A 19,370-nucleotide genomic window follows, 5' to 3' on the forward strand; every position below is an offset into this window, starting at 1 on the left:
AAATTCACGCAGGATGCAGCCGTGACAGTTTGGTATCCATCAGAAACGCATCAGATAATCCCTCAAACCACTGCTTCTTACCAGATTCCTCCCTCAAGAAACACTTCTCCTTAGATTTCACGTTGACTAATGGAGCCCAAAAATAAATTGGCAGATGATTCATAGGTATGTTGAGAATGCAATAACAAGTCTTTGTTCACACACACGCACACACACACACGCACACACACGCACACACACACACACACACACACACACACACACACACACACACACACACACACACACACACACACACACACACAGAGCAACAAGCAAGACATTTCCTCTCAGGATTGGCTGATTATCAGAGGATAGCTGCACTTTCTGCCTGCAAGTCTTTTCCTCCAGTAACTCATTTCTATAACGATATTAAAGGTGTCCTGACAACTTAGAAGACTAATGTGTTTCCATGCTGTGCAAAATCCTGAATAAACCAACACAAGTCCAGTGAGCAGCGTCACATTTTTCTTAACTTCTTTTGTTAATGCCAGAATAACCCCTCACGTCACAGGAGGCCAGAACTAAAGGAAATATTGCTAAATTGAGGCAGTGAAAATTCCCTTTATTTGCTTTGTATACCAGCCAAATAGGGGTAATCAGTACATGTAACCAAAATGGAAATGTCATTATTCCTTTCTATTGCGCTTTAAACAAGCTCACAGCTTTAGCACAGTGCTCGACTGGTTTTTAAGTGGTACGTTTGGAGTACAGAGAGGATAATGGAAGGGGAGCTGGAGGTTTGTCATCCCACTTCAAGAAGAAAAAACAATACCATGAGTGGGGTAAAGAAAGATATCTAGCTTTTTCGTCATCTCTGAAATAAGGAGAAATGAAATAGCAAATGAAAATGACAAAGCTTTTAGCTGCAGTGTCAGCTAAATTCTGCCAATAAGAAAAAAATGCAACATTTCCATGTGTAAAACACAATAATTATCAGTCTATATAGCAGTCAGTGATGATATGTTCATATCTTGGGATGAACATCTACCCTTGAAGTTAAAGATACTTCTGTCTGGCACAGGCAACTCCTGAGCAACCCAACAGAATCAGCAAAGCTTTCTGACCTGCAGCCCCTCGATGGCCAGCCTCAGCATGCTGGGGGTCAGCTTGGACGCCTGTTTGAAGGTGAAGTTGCTCCAGTCGATGATGAGGATGAAGCCGTTGACCTGCAGCTCGGGATCTTCTATCATAGATTCCAGTGACAGTAAAATTGCTCTTAGTATGTCCACGAACGTGTATCTGGGAAAAGTTGGACAAAATTTTGATTTGTTAGCACATGGAAGCACATGGCTTAACAAATTAACAGAATAGCTGGGCAAGAATTATCTGAAAGGATGTGATGACTGACAGAAATAATCTAAGCAAAGACAATGAATTGTTCCTTGTGTGATTTATTTAATACATAATTAATTGTTTCAGTTGTTGTTTCAGAGGAAAATGTCAAACATTGTCTGGATATAGCTTCTAAAAGGAGGTTTGCTACCATATATAATTACAAAGTCACCATCTTTGGGGTTTAGTTTGACCTAATTCAGTGGATCATGCTTTTTGAGTGCTTCAGTTAAACAAAAAAGATATCTTACATTTGTCAGTTAAGAGAATAATCATTAGTTTATAGCCTGAACCAGGAGCCATCATGTTTTTAATCTCATGAAAGAGCTGGAAACAGTATCTGCTAGCCAGGCTGACAAGGCTTTGTCAGTAGAATTTACTGATAACCTCCCACACAGTTTAATTTAGCCTTAAATCAATTAGGCCTTAGATCCATGTTTTAATTGCTTCTGGTGCTCACCATGTGGCTACTGGTGCCACTAGACGTGATTTGTTTCTTCAGTGCATCCTTGAGGATTTTCATCCACCTGATGCCTCAGATTACTCACTGTCCTCTTCACTTGTCACGTCTATTTGCTCTTTCTGTCACCTCCTGTGGCCTTGTTTTCATTCTATCTATCTTTCATTTAATGTAATTCAATGTAATTTGTGAGATGACAGCCGACTGTCATACAAATATATTTTACAACTTTCTGCATAGTTAATAATAAAAAATATTAAAAAACCCTCCACCCTGAGGAAATGGGTTATTCTGTATGAGTTACGTGTCACCGACAGCAGTGGTTTGGGAGGTGATAAAAAGTTAGTGTTGTTTTGTTGTCCCTGTTTTTGATACAGAGCAATGCAGTAAATCTATGATCAGACCCAGTAACACCGAGGACAAGGGTCAATGTGTCTCTAAACTCTGGTTACCTAAACACTAAAACTGGCCTGATCCCTTATTAGAGCAGGACAAAATCATGATCTGGTCCTACTTATACCTTTAACCTAAGCCTAGATGCTAATCCTGATCAGACCACTGCAGAGTATGTGCTGTGATTTATGAGATAGAAAAGCACAGGACAAGGTGGAAGAACGGTGATGCAGTCAAGTCTTCAGTCAAACAGGAGGAAATAGCGCAAATGTATCCCAAACAGATCATTGATGACATGTAATTTCAATACAGCTGTATCTAATAGAACCACTAACTCATAATTTAAAGTTATGAAGGTACCAAATATTGTGAAAATATAATAAAACAGCGGTAGGTAACTTCCCCTTAATATTGCATATGTAATTTCATTCTCTCCACTTGATTTCAGACCTAAACCTTTTTGTCATTCACAGCCTTTTATTTGATTGCTTTAATTACCAAGTACTTTGCAGAATGAAATTTTTACCATCAGTGAGCAACGGTTTCTGGATTATCAGTGGTTTCCAACCTGGTGGTCAGGGATTTGTGATGATTTGAGGATACAAAATAGCAAAAAGCATGGAATTAAGCCAAGAAAGCAAGCAGCGCTTCATTTCAAGGGATCATGAGATAACAAGACTGAAGGCAGACAGCCATGCCGGCAGCTGTGTGATGCTGTGCTTTGGCACACTGTTGCTTTGAGAAAGTAATTTTTTTATATTTAACAAGTGTAATGTGTATTCTCAATAGTCTCAATCTTTGTTAGATACATTAGCGTTTGTATTGCAAAGATCAATTAGAAAATAGAGGTCCAAATAAAATGAAGAAATATGGTGTTTGTTTGTAAATCCAAGAAGCAGAACATTCTAGGTATTCTAACATTCAGATTGTGGTTAAACTTTGTTTGTTATGACGGAGACAGACGTCAAACTATGCATCCTATGGACCTGTGCACTATGAATATCAGTGCACTTTCTTAAGGCAACCCCTCTTACATTTAATAAGAAAAAGAAGTCTTTGTTTTTAGTCACTTAAACATTTCTACATGTATTGAGATTAGCTATGACACAGAATCCTGGTTCAGATAGTAACAAACCCGTAGTAACTGAACCACCAGAACCCCCAGAGATACTGAGACGTCATCTGTCAACACACTTCTGTCACTGGGCTGTTTGGGGATTTGGGACTCGCCTCTTAATAACACACTGGATGAATTAATCTGAGTATAATTGCTCTTTAAATTGAAAGGCAAAGATTCACTCTATATCTTGTAAGAATTTTGCACTTTTCATATTACCATCAATCTATGCAAGCCAAATGCAATAGGAGGATATTCTCAGCCTTTTTGGTAACTAATGAGGTTCTTCAAAGTAGAATACTGTCACCTGCTCTTTTCAGTTTGGATCTGGATGATTTAAGAAATCTAAATTAATGTAAGACTGGACATATGATGGATAATTGTTTTATTAATCTTCTGGTGTATGCTGATGCCTCTGTCACTCAGTCTACTTATACTGAGGACTTACAGCAACTTCTTAGAGTCTGTGCAAGTTATTTTATGCTGTATGGTATTTGTCTAACTCTACAAAGAATGTTGTCATGATTGGTACATCAAAAGATGACAAAAAGCTGAATTTTTAAGTGTTAAATGTGGTGAATGAAGTCAGATACTGGGTCATATCATCAGGAATGATTTACATGATGATGATGATGATGATGATGATAATTATGTCAACCATCAGCGCTGTAAATCATAAGCACTAACAAATGTGCTGGCAGATCTTACTGTTCTCTTAATATAAGTAAAGTAAGTAAAAATGAAAAAGCTTCAGAGGGCATTTCATGATTCATTCAGGAGCCTGGTCATGCTCCCAAAGTGGACATGTGCAAGCCATATGTTTGTCTCAAGTAATGAGATGCATGTGTCGATGGATAGGTTAAAAAATGCAGTCATAACAGCCTTAACTGTGCCAACACTTAGTGACACGAAGTATTCTTCTTGCTTTTGGATGTGTGCTGCCAACTTTGAGGAAGCAGTTTGAGAAAGGCTCTTTCCTGTTTCAACATGACTTCTTTCAAAATGCATCAAGTCTGAAAGAAAGACTAAGTCAGAGAAAACATTTCACTGGACAGCACCACTGAATTGCAAAGCCAGTCAATCTCGTCTATCAACTTTCAGACTAAATAGGTCAGTTCAGCCATGACACATGGATGATCTGTTCAAGTGTCCATAAACATTTATCTTCTTATGTACGTTTCTTTCCGTTTTGGATTGACTACATTATTATAAAATGTCCACAACTTGTTAAAGATGGTCGATGTACTCTGGTATCAAGAAGTTTTCTGATTAACAGTAACTGCGTGGTGCTGAATGGACAGCTCCACAAACCAGACTGATATCCATGGATTTGAAAAGGCTGTTTTCTACTTTTCATTATGGCCTATTTTCCTTATAGCGGAAAAGACCAACTGAAATATATTATTACCTGCTCTGGTCCCAGTTGGCAGCGAACAGGACGAGTATTTTCCTGCCGTATCTGTCTAGATTCGAGAGGACGCCGGGGAAACCATCCTTCAGGGCCTGTTTGATGCCCGGGTCAGTGGCTTTCAAGTTCTTGAACATGTCCAGATTTTGCTGTCTGTACTCAAAATACTGTGCCAGCAGCCGAAACGCTTCGAAGTGGTTGAATTTCCTCGCCCGGAGGAATCTGAGGATAAACGCGTCGTCTGTCCTGAGGAAACCGATGTCCGGCCGGGTGATGATCATGTCCCGGACCTCTTGAATGTCCTGGTGTAAAGTCTCTGGGTTTTCTTTCAGCTCCACCTTGGCCTTCTCCAGGGTCTCCGGAGAGAGGCCAGCCTGTAAGTGAGTCATCTTTTGCAACAGCTGTCTCTCCACAGGAGATCACACCACACCAGCTTCCAATACAACAGAATAAATTGTTACTTCCGGCAGCAACAGGGCTGGAAAGTATACTAAGTGGTTTTCTTGATGGTTCCCTGATCAGTAGCTGACTTCAGACGGAGGCCTGCTGCTCTGTAGACGTAATCCACCCTGAACTGACACAGACGTTGATTCTATGATGCTCCTATGATGCATTATCAACATATGGGCCATTTACTTTTGCGCACTGAATCGTTTAAATTCCACGTCCAAAAAACACAACAACTTTATCATAATTTCCCACCGTGTATATAATGAATCAAGTCCTTCAGGCTGTACATCCAACCTGCTGATCCCGGTGGCCTGAGCTCAGAACCGACAAACAGCCGCTTCCCTCCATGTCAAAGCCTCTCCTCTCTTCCTCTCTCTGTTTCTGTGACACAGTGACGACGACAGCATCACCGTCTCCCCGGCGTCGCTCTCGGCGGCCAGGCAATGCGGCACGAACCTGAAGCACCTGCTAGATCATCGTCATCATCATCAAACCTCCGCCTTCGCAACGCATCTCCATCCGGCTGGTGCTGGTGGCGCCGCCGATTTCGCCGCTGGTTTCCCGTCTACATCCCAGCTTTGATCATCACTCAGCTCGTCATCTACAATTTGGTTGTGAATTTAGATCATAAGTAATTTGTTTAAAAAAGCCTCAGAAGAGGGTATCCAACAGCACAGGTGTCCGGCGAGGTTTTGTTCCCCTCCTGCCTCTGGTTTCAGGGCTTTGAAAAGGGGTGGGGTGGATGGAGGGGGATTACTGTCTCCGCTCCTCCTGCTGCTGTTGCTGCTGCAGCCGTCTGTTTGCTGGAAAAGTGACTGACATCAAGAGTGTGTGCTCCGGTCGGTGTATGGACACCACCAGCGGGGGGAAGGGAAGTGGTGGGAGGAGGGGGTGGAGTATAAGATGAAAAGGCAACAGAGATTCCAAAAAAAGGATGCGAGGATGAAGAGAGGGAAAGGTGGTTTAAAGATGGAGAGACAACTTAGATGGAGGGGTTATGGAAATGTACGAAAGGGACAGGGGAGAGAAACCACCCAAATGGAGGGAGTGGAGGACTACCAGTGAAGGTAAAACCTGAAGATGGGGGCGTGGACTCTGGGTGTTAAAAGCCTGAGGCAAACTTGGGGGGCCCCTGTGTCAGCCTTTTCTTTTCTATTTTTTACTTAAAGCACCATGTGTTTGGAGGATTTACCCTCTAGATCTATCATTCTCTCGATATTCCTGTGGACCACTTTTAGTCGCAGACTAGAAAAATATGCTATGGTAAGTTTTCTGAGTGTTTTTCATGAGGATATTTTATCTTTAAAGAAATGTGAATTTCTCAACTCTTAAACAAAGAAAGACAAATGACTATGGATGCCAACATTTCATGAACAATGAAGGTCAAGTTGTATTTGAATCAACATCACTGGCTTTAAGTTTAGGACCTGAAATTGAGGTTACTATCCCATATACCTCCAAACTTTATAAAATGCTTGACATTTCCCAATTTCTTTATAGAAATCTATCAATGTTTTTAAGCACAGGGGGAATTTGAGCTGATGTGTGTCACAGTCTGCTCTGTCACAGTCTATGTCATGTCACAGTTTTTGTTTACTCAGGTTATGTTCTAGTCATGTTTTTCCCCTGTCACGTTCGGTTCACTCACGTCACCTGTCTCATTGTTCACAGCTGCACCTCATTCACTGATCACTGCCTTCACAGTATTTAGCTTCCTGGTTTCCTTTCAGTCACTGCAGAATCCTCACCATCCCTTCATGCCACAGAAAGCTATGTTTGGTTTCCTGCCTCATAGCGTTGTTAAGTTAATCATTGTTATAGTATTTATTCCATAGCCTTGTTTTGTTTTCACAGTCTTGTTAACTCGCCTAGTTAAGTATTTTTGATCCAGCTCTGCCGCGCCTTTTGTTCCTGCTGTTGCTCCCCGTTTTGTGGAATAAACCTTGCTTTTTTTTAACCAAGAGAGCTGCATCTGGGTCCCTCACCACCCGTTCCTGACAATGTGCTCCAATGTTTTCAGACCATTGGGAAATATCCAAAATACATATTTAGCTGCCAAATCAGCTCTTGTTTAATGACATTAGGCCTTATCTATATATTTAAAACATACAGTATAACTAAAGAAGCTTCATGGTGATATTCTTCATCTGTATCTTTAAGGTCTGATCGAGAAATACTGACTTCAGTTCACAGAATGTAACAGTCCATATCTTATTGTAACCTAATTTATACAATATTATATTTCTATAGCTGTAAATAAAATGTACTTAGTTAAACTAAGTTTTGCCTTATTGCATTTGACAATATTTTCCTTTTTAAAAAATACCCTAAAGGGTAAATCCCATAAAGTAGCAGCATGAGTGCTGATAGGCAGCTTTTCTCAAGCTACAAAATCTTATTCTATGAGACAGGTGTTTTATTCAACATCTTTCCTGTTGTTTTCTTGCCTTTTTTCTGCTATGTCAATAAAAAAGATTTATTAATTTATGTCCCACAAACAGTTACAAGAATGTATACAATAAACTTCCTCATTAGGCTTATGTACTGTCTATCTTATGAGGGCAAATTTGCTAAAACAAATTTGGGGTTTGTGTCGTCTGAAGGTTCCAGGCTGGTATGTGCGAGAATACTTTGACATAGCATGGAGATGAAGGGATAAAGCAACATAAGAAGTAGATCGAATGAGTTCAAGATGAAGGCTGACTGCTGGTCCTAGCCTAGGATGGAAAAATGCACAGACTAAATACCAGGAAATAGCAAAGATCTGTTTTTTAACTGAAATTATGATGGCCAACTATAGTATAAAACAAGTTGGGATGGAGGGAGCTTGAATGAACAGAGAAATTTGGAGAGGGAAAGGGGGAGGAACTGACACCTGCTCAGCAGCCACCAGACAGCTGCACTTTAACATGCCGAATTAATTTCTATTGTTTCCGCCTACTTATTTCTCCCCTGGTTTACTGCGTCAGTATCTACTGTTGAGTGTTCAGCCCAGTTACCTTCATTGCTGCCAAATAAATCAGCATATTCATGATATTTCTCTAACAAATGAAGCATGTATAAGGTGCATTTAGTGGAACTAGAGCGCTCAGTTTTTGTGTGTTTGAAATCTACTAAACCTGGAGTCAGTGAGGGATGACAATATGAAAGATGGCTTGAACACATCTGCTTTAATATAATTTTAATAGGTTAGTGCAAGCATGTTCATGTGTTGATAAAGTTCCATATATTGTAGAACACTGTAATGGTCTAAGCCAAAAGAACCGCTTCCCGGTACTGTATAGAACCGTGATGTGTTACTGAATGGGCCAAGTGGGCACAGGGTCAGGGGCCCAAATAATCGATAGCCTGTTGAGCTTTAAATCCAAAATAACATGAAAAAAGACACACAATGTCAGCAAGCAGAAGCAAAGCAACCAAAATAAACAGCAAAGTAAAGGCACACATTACCAAAAAAGACACAACAGAATGCTATAAAGATGACACATTTACAAAGAAGAGCTCAATTACTCACTGTCAATACTCAGAATGACTATAGAAAACGGCAGAGACACCCAACAACAATAATGCAGATGTCAAACACCAACAGAAAGAGACTAAACAACCAGAAAGAGACACAGAACAGCAAAAGGGGTAAACGTAACTGCATGAATTCACAAGATGACAACAAACAACCACAAACAGAAACACCGTGAATAATTTTTCTGTATCCTAAAATATGAGTTACCTAGTGATAACAAATGTCATTATGAGGTGGTGACTTATGACCAAGCAACAAGGCAGATGAAGGGGAAGTGTGGGAGAGTCATAAACTGAGAAACAGGAGACACATTCAAGACTGCAACTGAGCAGATGTTTTTCAGGACAAATAATGACCAAAACCCAACATGACTGCTGCATGGGAAACATAACCACAAAGACTAAAAAGAAAAGGTGCAAACAAGGAGGCACAACCAGAGACAGATGCATAATGGCTATAAAGGGACAAATATGCACAGAGACAAGAGCCATTTTGCTCCTCTGCAGTAGGAGTGAGGTCCTATTGAAAAATCCTCCAGACACATATAGAACCCTGATACACACACCAACTTCCCATCCTATCATAGGTGTGCTTTTATTTTCTGATTAATGTCCTTTGATCTCTAAACGGTTCGGTTCAGCATAAGGAAAGGAAAGCCATGTCAGAGTACCTGATCCATTCAGTGATCCATTTAATGCAGTCAAGCCTTTAATTGAGGAATTCATTTTTAGAGCACACATTTCCTACTGAATTAAAAACAAATTAAATGACCTCCCACTCACGAAGATTCAAGGATGCTCTGATGCAGCACAAGCTCTTTCAGTCATGTCCTTGTTTTTCTGATTTTATTTATTTATTCATTTTTCTGTGCAAAGAAATATTTTTCTCCCAAATATTGTCAAGCCATAAAAGCATCAACTGGGCAGTGGGTGGAGACCTAGGTTTGGATAACACAGCTGGGGGATGGTAAAGGATAAACCCTGAAAGAAGTGGAGAGAATCTAACGGGCCCCCATGGGAGGCAGGGCCGGTGGCAATAAGTGCCCTTAGCTCTGATGGGCTACTGTAGGAGCACATTAAATGAATTGTGCACTTGCATTAGAAATTGCCTCTAGTTGTCAGACACAGCTGCCATTTTCTAAAGTGCTCACATAATTTAGTTTTCAGTCTCTGAAGGCCAAATTCACGATTAAGAAATGACAACCAGACCTGCAAAGTTCAAGCAGCAACTGTCCAGTTGATTCAGAGGCTCTGCTCATTCTGCACACAAAAAATGATTGTGCCCGTCACGTAAGTCAGTTGATCATTCATTCCAGTCTGATCAGAAAAACATGCTTAGCCTGTAATGTTGATAACAACCGGCAACTAGGCACACATGAGATTTCTAGTCTAAACATTTCTGATGTGCAAACATGTCGGGGACAGTGCCAGAATGTGGTGGAGGGAGGCTCTTGCTCCCTTGTCAGAAAAACATCTCATATTAAGACATTTTAGATTCAAGACCTGCAGTTAAAACAAACAAAAATAACAAAACAACGACTCACGGTACAGAACATATGTACACACACACACTATAAAGGAACAGATTAAGTAAAATTGAGCTTGGGAGCTTTTGTTTGATAGGTTTCAGAACACAGAACCAAACACAGTGGTGTCATAGCGCCCTCTGCTGGTCAATATGCTGTAAGTCAAATTTGCTTGAACATTTATAAAATACCATAAATTCAAAAATAATTATAGTCATTCAACGAGGTCCAGAAATCTTTTAAATGTGACACTAAGTTGAGTTATTTGTATGCCACCAAAATAGGCTTAAAATGATTCCATCAGAAGGCATTCAAGTGCAGATTTTAAACTTTTATTCAAGAGGTTGAACAAAAATGTTAGGGTTGGGCCCATTAACGCACTATTTTTGCGTTAACTAATTAATTAATTATCGCCGACAAAAATTTGTCTCCCATTAATGCAGTTTTTATTATTTATTATTTCTATTGTAAACGTCTGTTCCACACTGGCTTTTATTTTGAAAAGGTCCATCGTGAGCCTAGTATGTTACTACTGCGGAACTCACAGGAAACAGTCAGAAAAGGAAAGAATGGCGGATGAAGCGGGCTAAACAAACACGGAGAAGGCTCTGGATCTTTTACATGGCCATTTTCATTTCAAAGTTCTTCCAGACGGCGCAGTCGACAGAGCCAAAGATATTTGTAAGCACTGCAGCGTTGAAATGTCTTATCACCGGAGTACTTCGATCATATGACTGCACAGTTCCAATAAAAGTGCATTATTTGCTAGTTTTGAATTCATTATTGGATTTTGCATATAATAATGTGATTAATTGTGATTAATCACAGGAAATCATGCGATTAACGCGATTAAAGAATTTAATATTTGTCCAGCCCTAAAAATATAAGACAAGTATACGTAATTAATTCCACAGCCCCTTCTTTTCTCAGGCACAGACGTAAACTGATGAAAAAACATGATTGCCAAGTGTTCATTTTTGATACCATTGAGTCATTTTCAGGCAGCCTGCTGTAAATCTTGACCTGCAGTAACTCCTGAGTTGCTTTCGCACTGTCCATCTGTAATGTGAAGCACAGTTCAACCAGCTTTATAATTCAGAATCAATCCTCCTCCTGCTTCTATCCTCTGTCACATCATCAATAAACATTACTGACCCAGTGAGGCAACGCATACCATCATGCTGCCTCCTGGTGATTTACAGACTATGTTGTAGCTTTGGACCATGAGATGTTCAAAGCCCTTTCAATACTTTTTGTTTCGGTTATAGGTTGATTTTACTTTTATCTGTCCAAAAAAAATGGCCTTTTTTTGTATTAGAGACTTGAATGGTTTGTACCTTGTGGATAATCCTCTATCTTAGCTCTCAAAGTCCTCTTTTCAAGGGAAACTTGAACGATAATATGTCTACCACTTGGGATATTTTAATCACCTGCCTGTTTGTTGTGAGGAGGATCCTGGGGTTAATTTACCACTGTTGTCTTCCAGGGATGTACAAGCCATTTTATATTATTGAGCTCAAAGTGTGCTCAGAATAAACTAAACTGTTTTATATGCTCCCAATGTTTCTGCTCTTTGAGTTTTTCTTATTTTTTTCTGCTTAGGTGTGACACGGTTCTTTAATGTTGAAAGCTCCTTTCACTGCATATTGTAGGTGTACAGGAAGAGCTTCCAAGCGTAAATGTTACAGTTTTAATCAACAAATTCACACTAGCTTAAACCATTAGGGAAAAAAAGTTCATGAATCATGAATGACCCAAGTCAAACATCCAATGACAGTTTAAGACTCTGAGAAGGAGATTCTGTGCATGTAAAGAGCTGTAGTTGGGAAAGTGTTGCTCCAATTTGGATGTGAAAACCCCAAAATAGAAGCTGAGAGTTTGTATTTTAATTACTGTAACGTAATGTAATATTGCAGTTAGCTCTCAAACCTTCACAGCATTTCCCTTCATTGTGACAGAAACATTGTTTTGCTGCAAAGGAAGCACCCCCCCCCCCCCCCCCCCCCCCCCCCCAAAAAAAAAAAACAACAAACCACTGGTAGAACTGCAGATGGCAGCATTGGAGCATTAAAAAAAAACTATATCTGAAAACCTCACTTAAGTCCTTTACCAGAAAGAAACGTTGAACATACCAGGATAACTTGTCATTGAGTCACTGTGACATATCTACGTTAATCTAGAGCATTTCTCACTATACACATAACACACATGCATTGGCTTTAAGATATTCAACAGGTTTTAGACTATAAATTAGGTTTAAGATATTTTCTACCCCTCCTTTTTACAAAAGTGTACAAAAATTTGGAAAATCAACACAACGTCCCAACGTGAAAACAAAGAAGGGATCAAGGATGGGAAAAGAGGGAATTTCTGGTGAACTGCCCTCCCCGTCTACCTCCACTGAGCCCCAAATGCAGATGTTTCTCCACATGGGGTCGGACCACAAGGTCAGTACAGTGCTCATCAGGTGGAATAAAATGGATTGTAAGCCCCACAGTGATCAAAGACACTGGTCAACACGCCACACCCCTCTACCCCTCTCCTCCTGCACAACCCTCCCTGAGGGCAAATCCACTGACCCCTGCCAACAGAGTAGACAGGAGGGGTGGAGGAGAGCTGGGTGATTCACGGAAAGAGGGAAGAATGGATGTATGGATGAACAAGATTAAACATTAGGAGTTATCTTAACATCATTTCATCAGGGAATGAATATCTGTTGTAGGTCCTTGCAATATGTCAGGATAGGAAGGCTTAGCAGGAATGAAAGAAATTAATAGTGTAGGTCAGTTTATTTAGTTATGGAGATTTGGTTTATCAGTTTATATTTGTCAAAGGAAGTTAAGTTCATTGACTGTTTAGATGGATATGTGACACCTTAATTTGTTAAAGCAGATAAATGTTTGAGACTAAATTTAAAACAACATAAAAGGCAAAGAGAGCCAAACCCTCCTCTAGAGATTAGGACAAAGCTTAACTGCAAAATCTGTGTAATTTACATAATATTTTCAAGTATGAGCCAAATCAAGGTATTTCTTTGTCAGAATCGATGTTGAAATCCATTACACTGACTGTATCTCACAGCCTCGGTCACAGCACAGCTAGCAGATGCTACAATGAAGCTCTTTGCCTTATTTAAAGTAAATGTGTCACTTGCAGAGCAGCCATTATTAGATTGACAAGCTAATGATTTACAAGTAATCAAAAGTAGTGACAAGCAATGAGACCTATATTTTTCGTGAATTGGATTTCAAGCATTGGCAACTTCTGCAGAACTTGGTAGAGATATGAGTCAGTCATTTGAATCAGGTGTGTCCCTGCAAGAAGATGTAAAACATGTAGGGCAGGTGTGATTCAAGTTTAACACACAAACAGACGTAGAAATGAAAAGTGGCAAAATATAAAACTTACAAGAGCTCTAAGGTAGAAATGAAGACTTAGATCTGATGACCAGCAAATGAAAGTGTGGTGCTAAAAGTACAGAGTGGGGTAATGACAAAGCAAAGGCAGGTGTTGTAATAAGCAAACTGAATCCAGGTGCATGGGGCGAGCAGGAGGTGAGACAAAGTGTGAAAGCCTTACTTGTCAGAAGCTACAGATAGAAAAGGGAGAGGAAAGCATCAGTGGAGATGTTTAACCCAACACCTGTCAGTAGTATGTGATCTGTGTCCATGTTGGTGAGGTTACACCCAGCAGGTAGTTAGATGGGTTCGCATAGGGTGGATTATGAGATGTCCTTGGCTCTAAATTGACAAGCACCCAGCATGAATTGAAAGAATTGTCTGAACCCAAAAAGTCTTTTATATGTAAAACTATTGTATTAGAACTGTCACTGCTCAGAAAGCTCCAAATAATGCTGGAACGTATGCTGCTTTAGTCTTTCTCCTGTAAAGAATTCCACACTCACCAAGCGTTTCATAGTATGAAACATTTCTTTTATAGGGAGGAAATTGATACTCCAGTTTTGTACAATATTTTCATTTATTGTTTCTCAAACTACTGTTTCATAATAGCCCGTCACATACATGGAGTAGATCCAAAACACTGTAGTATAATGACACACATTTCTCTTTTGTGCTCATTCATAAATTCATCTGCACCAGAACAATCGGAGCTTTGTGCTCTGGTACAAAAGATTTACTCCAGTGGGAAATGTACAACTCACATTATGGGTTGAAATTTTAATTAGAAGTGGAGACTCAACAGTGCAGTCGAGATGTCAATAGCTGGCGTTCTTCCAACTCGTTTTCTGAAAGTTCACATACACACATGCAGTAACACAGCCTTCGAGGAAAGCCCCTCTTCAGCTCTAAGGAGTTTTATTCCACAAGGGTTAGGTATGGTTTATTGTAATGTTTTTTCAGTCTTTAAACGAGTTAAACTTGGTTTATTTTGGATTAAACTATCTGGTCTTCATAACTGAAGCTTGCTGGGACATGGAAACATTTCGTCATGACACACAAATTGCCAGTAAAATTGAGTTGTTACTCTACTTTACTTATTAGTTAACATTTACTCACATTTAATCACAGTATGGATAGTGTTCAAGCATGCTGGAAGATTACACCCAGCTGTCACTCATTCTAAAAAGAGGTAATGGAAGCTGCCCCTGGAGAAATGGTCTTTGTATTATGAAAACAACGGGTGCATCTACTTGGGAGGATGACATATATATATATGATAGTGAGAAATTTTGTGAGAAAATGTCTAGTTTTAATCTGAGGTGTGATAACCGAAAATAGTTGTTTTAGAGATGCAGAAGCCACTAGATTTGACTTTTCAATATTTACAAATGAGCATTTTATCAGGTAAATGCGAGCTTGTGGGAAGGCTAGGAAGACACACAAAATCTCAAAATTCATTACAAAACCTTTGGGATTCGTGTGCCTCTGATCGTGGAAACTGTGTTGTCAGGAGAAATGGCACAGAGTAGGCTCTCCCGTAGCAGACTGGTCCACAGGGAGACGCTAAACCAAGAGAGAAGACAAGAAAAAGCTTTGATAAAGAAAAATGTGGAGCACCATCTTCAGGGAGAGGCATTGGGGTTGGGCGCACTGGAAGTTGGGGAGTAGGATTAGGCAGGGACCAAAGTGTTCACAAACTTTAAGATCTTGATCCTGATAGAGGGTAAATGAAGGATATGATCTGCAGTAATGCAGCCATATTACTAAAGGTGATGAGGATGGAGTTGAGCCAGAAAGCAATCTACATTCCAACCACCACCTAAAGTCATAAACCTGGCATAATGACCTTTAGCTTCAGGCCATAGTGTAAGGAGCTGTGAAAATGGTGCTTCTGGTACATAATTGTGATTCCCTGAGGGCGTCTTACTTTGGAGGTTTTACATTCATATGCAGCTGGAAAGAGGTCCCAGAGAAAACCCAGAATTTTGTGAAAGAATTACAGCGTGGCTCCAGCACCCCCCATGACCCTGAGTAGGATAAAGTGGGAATGGAAAGATGAATGAACTGATTAAATATTGGTCAAGTGGAAACTTTGGCCCAACGATGGAATCAAAAGAAAGGGGAAGGTAATCATCCCAGATACATTGGGGTCATCCTGCTTAACAGGGTCATTCCTGCTTATTTTGGCCTCCCTGAAAATCAGAGGGTGGACAAGTTGTGTTAATGTGTTTGTCTGCATGAAGAGTCATTATGTAGTTCCACCTTAAAAATAAATCTTCAATGATGTAAGCAGACATACTACGCTGTCAGAAAATAAAGACAAATGGACATCGCATGTTTGTACAACCCAATGCAACAACAGTATACACTAAAGGAAGACAAAAAGGGAAAACTAACTAACATAAAATCATAAAAATAAGTAGAAATTGTTCTTCTCGTCGTGCTTTCCTGCTCTCTTCAAATTACCATTTTATTTGGGTGGACCCTTGTCCAAGTTGGCTCTACAATCATTAGAGTGAGGTAATGTGTTCTGTGGAGTCTGATTGGGTGCTGGGAAACTGCCTATGGTGGTCCCATACAAAGGAAAGATCTGGGGTACAAGGGGTTTAAAGCAAACTCCTGTCTGAGAGTGGACCCCCACTAGTGTACACACATGTACACACACATACACTACCCTCAGATTCCCTGTTGCTGTCGCTGATGAAGGAGCCCATTCATGCCCTCTGACAAATTACTACTGAAGCATGAGACTAAAGAGACCCCCCCCTGCCCTCTGTCTCTGTCTCCACCTCGCTCCATTATAGACTGTGTGAGAGAATATCACACAGGAGAACAGAGCTATGAAAGGAGCTTTATGTTTAGCTGCTCTGGACATCAACAAAACTCTGCCAGTCAAGTTTTGTCATGGAAATGTATTGTTAGTGTACCATAGAACCTAAAAGCGAGGCTTGGTGTTTATCTGAAAATAGTAAATATAACTGAATTTGTGACGCATGTTTAAATAATTGATTAAATAGCTTTCAAAGATGGTGAAAAAAAATCAATTATACAGACTGAAAGCTGTCCTGTCCATACTATGTCTGGCTGTCCCTAAGCTTTGGTGTTTGCAAAGAATGTTTCCATATTAGTTTCAACTGGGAGAAAACAGGATTTTAACAAAAAATGAAGAATTTTTCATTCGTCCCCATCTAAAGTTATTTCTTTATCTTATGTGGTATCTTTGTTAGATCAGCTCTGTCTTACCTGCACATGATGTAGCTTTAGGGCAGAACATTTTGTTGTGAAGTTGAATCAACGCAAAGTTATTCTCTCTTAATAATTCCACTTGTACTTAAAAGCATATCATGACTAGAAAAGTTGCATATTTATGGACAGATCTAAAGTGAATGTAAAAAATAGCACTAATCACTTTAAGTCCAGACGAACACAGCGTTACACTGAAGGATTAGACGATGTCCACAAGGAGGATGTGAGCTGTGGTCACAGGTCACTGCTGCTGTTACACATGAGGAAAAAGGTTAAGTTGCTGATGTACGTGATAATGCAACAAATAATACACAATATACAGCAGTTATTCAGCATGGCAGAAGCTGTTTCAGTGGTTTCTGAGTTAGATACAGTGATTGCATCCTCATTTCCTACCGCTGGCCCATCGGTTACCAGCACTGGTGTATCACTGACCAGATCGGATGGCTGGCTTTAGCGAGGATGTAACCTCCTGAATAGCCATGGTAATTTGCAAGTAAAAGATATCCTCCTTCAAACCTTGGGAAATTAGCTTAAAAGTGATTCATGTCAAGTCCACGCAAACTAGTCTGATTAGTGACTATTAGGGTGAACCCTCAATGTGAATGTTTGTAAAGAAAAAAGTTTTGACTTTTGTTGGTTTCTTAACATTATTCAAGTGGGGAAAAATGCATCCGCCTTTAGTAAAGGATCATGAGAGGCTCTAATTAGTAAACCGAAAATCTTTTTTTAAGTTTTACGTGCAACAAATCGGCTCCCAATTAATTAACTTTATTAAGATAATCAGAATCTTCTTCTTAGTAGATCGTGTTTAGCTCTTTAAGTGATTAGATTTGCCACAATCAAACTGAAAAAAATGCAGTAAAAAGCACACAACTTTAAATTGAATAAAGTAGGTGACAACTGGCAATTAAACCTTAAGAGAGGGGCAGCTTTTAAAAACGTGAAGATGAGAGGGATTAGGTGAGCTAAAAAGCTGAACGATAATGGTTATCTGAACCATGCACACACACACAGATTCCAGCTCCCCAGGAGAGAACTGTTGGATGGCTATACTGTCCTGACAGTAATCCTCAGATTAACTGGTTGTGGGCCTCCACCAGCCAACTGGAACAAAAGCAGAAATCTATGCAAACCTGAACATGTGGGTCAGTCAGCCAAACAGAGAGCCGGCCAGTCGGATGATCATTTAAGAGGACAGACAGTTGAACAGCAGCGAACCAGCTTATAAAAGGGATTCTAAAGTCCTTCAGCTACTGGATCACCTCTCTTTCACCCTGCAGATATTATTTCTTTCATATGGAAGTCACAGCTTTTTATCTTAAAAAGGTTGATGCAGATTTACAAATGTTCATTAGCCACTGAACTGGAAACTTTGACCTGATTATGTTTCAGTTTTCAGGTCAAAGCCTCCAATTAATGAAAAGTTAGGCAATTGCTTTGCAAATTACCTGCAGAAACAATACAAATGCATGATAAAACATTCGACTGTTATAAAAATTGCATTTGTGACATTTAACTTAAATCAGCAGCATCAAAGTCATGGAAATATTTGTCAAAAAGTCCCTGAACATAAGAATAATGGGGCTTCTGAAGGGCTCTATTAAAAATGGGGGCATTTTACTTGCATACGTTGATATGTTTCACAAGATTAGAGGTAAGATATGTGACTTCTAATTACAGATGACATAACATCAATCAGAACCATGACAACATAGTACCATACTGAGAAGTAATTTGGTCACTGCAGTACATAAAGTGTGCTTGAAAATCTTTAAAGAATCATTTTTAATCATTCAACAGAACGTGTGTATGTTTGAATAAACTGAATGTACAGTTAAATAACTCGTAAGAGCTACAGCAGCAGCAGTCTGTCAATGCACACTGCTATTTGCTTCATCTACTTGGTATGTCAGTAGTCGAATAGTTGCTAATAATAGTGACCGAAGAGATGAATCCAGATGATTGGGCGCTTTACACCCGTTACCAGGGCGATGGAGTCCTCTCCATCACCATTCTCGCCACCAACTCTGTCTCCAAGGTTACGTTCTGGCAGAAACTGAGTGGAAGGAGGCCAGGGTTGGACAGGAATAACAAAAGCAGAGGGGGCACATGAGGGGAAAGAGTTTAATGCTCTAAGAACAGATTCAGTGCTAAAGAATATTCAGATAATCCAGAATCCAGATAAAAAGGAGTTTTAAAATATCTTATAAATACCAGTAAACTTACTGTTTTATCATGACTAATTTAAGCTATGATGATGTAGATGCTGCATGTCTGGACTTCCCTCTAACATAGGTTTCAATTGGTCCTACATTGTTTCATGAGATCAAACTGGTCCAGTAATCTGAGAAGTATGAGGACCAATACTTCCACACACCACTGAGAACCATTATAAAGTAGATTGTTTTGATGTTATGAAGAAATGTGACCTAAAGACACAGTATTTGGACACGGGACTGTTGCATTACAAAAT

The 19,370-nt window shown here is 39.7% G+C and overlaps 1 protein-coding gene across 1 annotated transcript in view; it reads right to left on the minus strand.

Moving 5' to 3' along the window:
* The window catches only part of LOC140267415 (clavesin-2), a 41,836-nt gene extending 35,637 nt beyond the window's left edge, over positions 1–6,199 (minus strand). The window contains exons 1-2 of the mRNA XM_072362683.1: positions 4,753–6,199; positions 1,107–1,281 (exon numbers count right to left, since the gene is read on the minus strand). Coding sequence (XP_072218784.1) covers positions 1,107–1,281; positions 4,753–5,141 — 564 coding nt within the window. The 5' untranslated portion in view covers positions 5,142–6,199. The remainder of the gene's footprint in view (positions 1–1,106; positions 1,282–4,752) is intronic.
* Between the last annotated feature and the right edge of the window lie 13,171 nt (positions 6,200–19,370).

The sequence above is a fragment of the Leuresthes tenuis genome, unplaced genomic scaffold (genome assembly GCF_036924035.1).
Source record: "Leuresthes tenuis unplaced genomic scaffold, fLeuTen1.0.hap1 SCAF_13, whole genome shotgun sequence".
In the NCBI taxonomy this organism is placed as follows: Eukaryota; Metazoa; Chordata; class Actinopteri; order Atheriniformes; family Atherinopsidae; genus Leuresthes; species Leuresthes tenuis.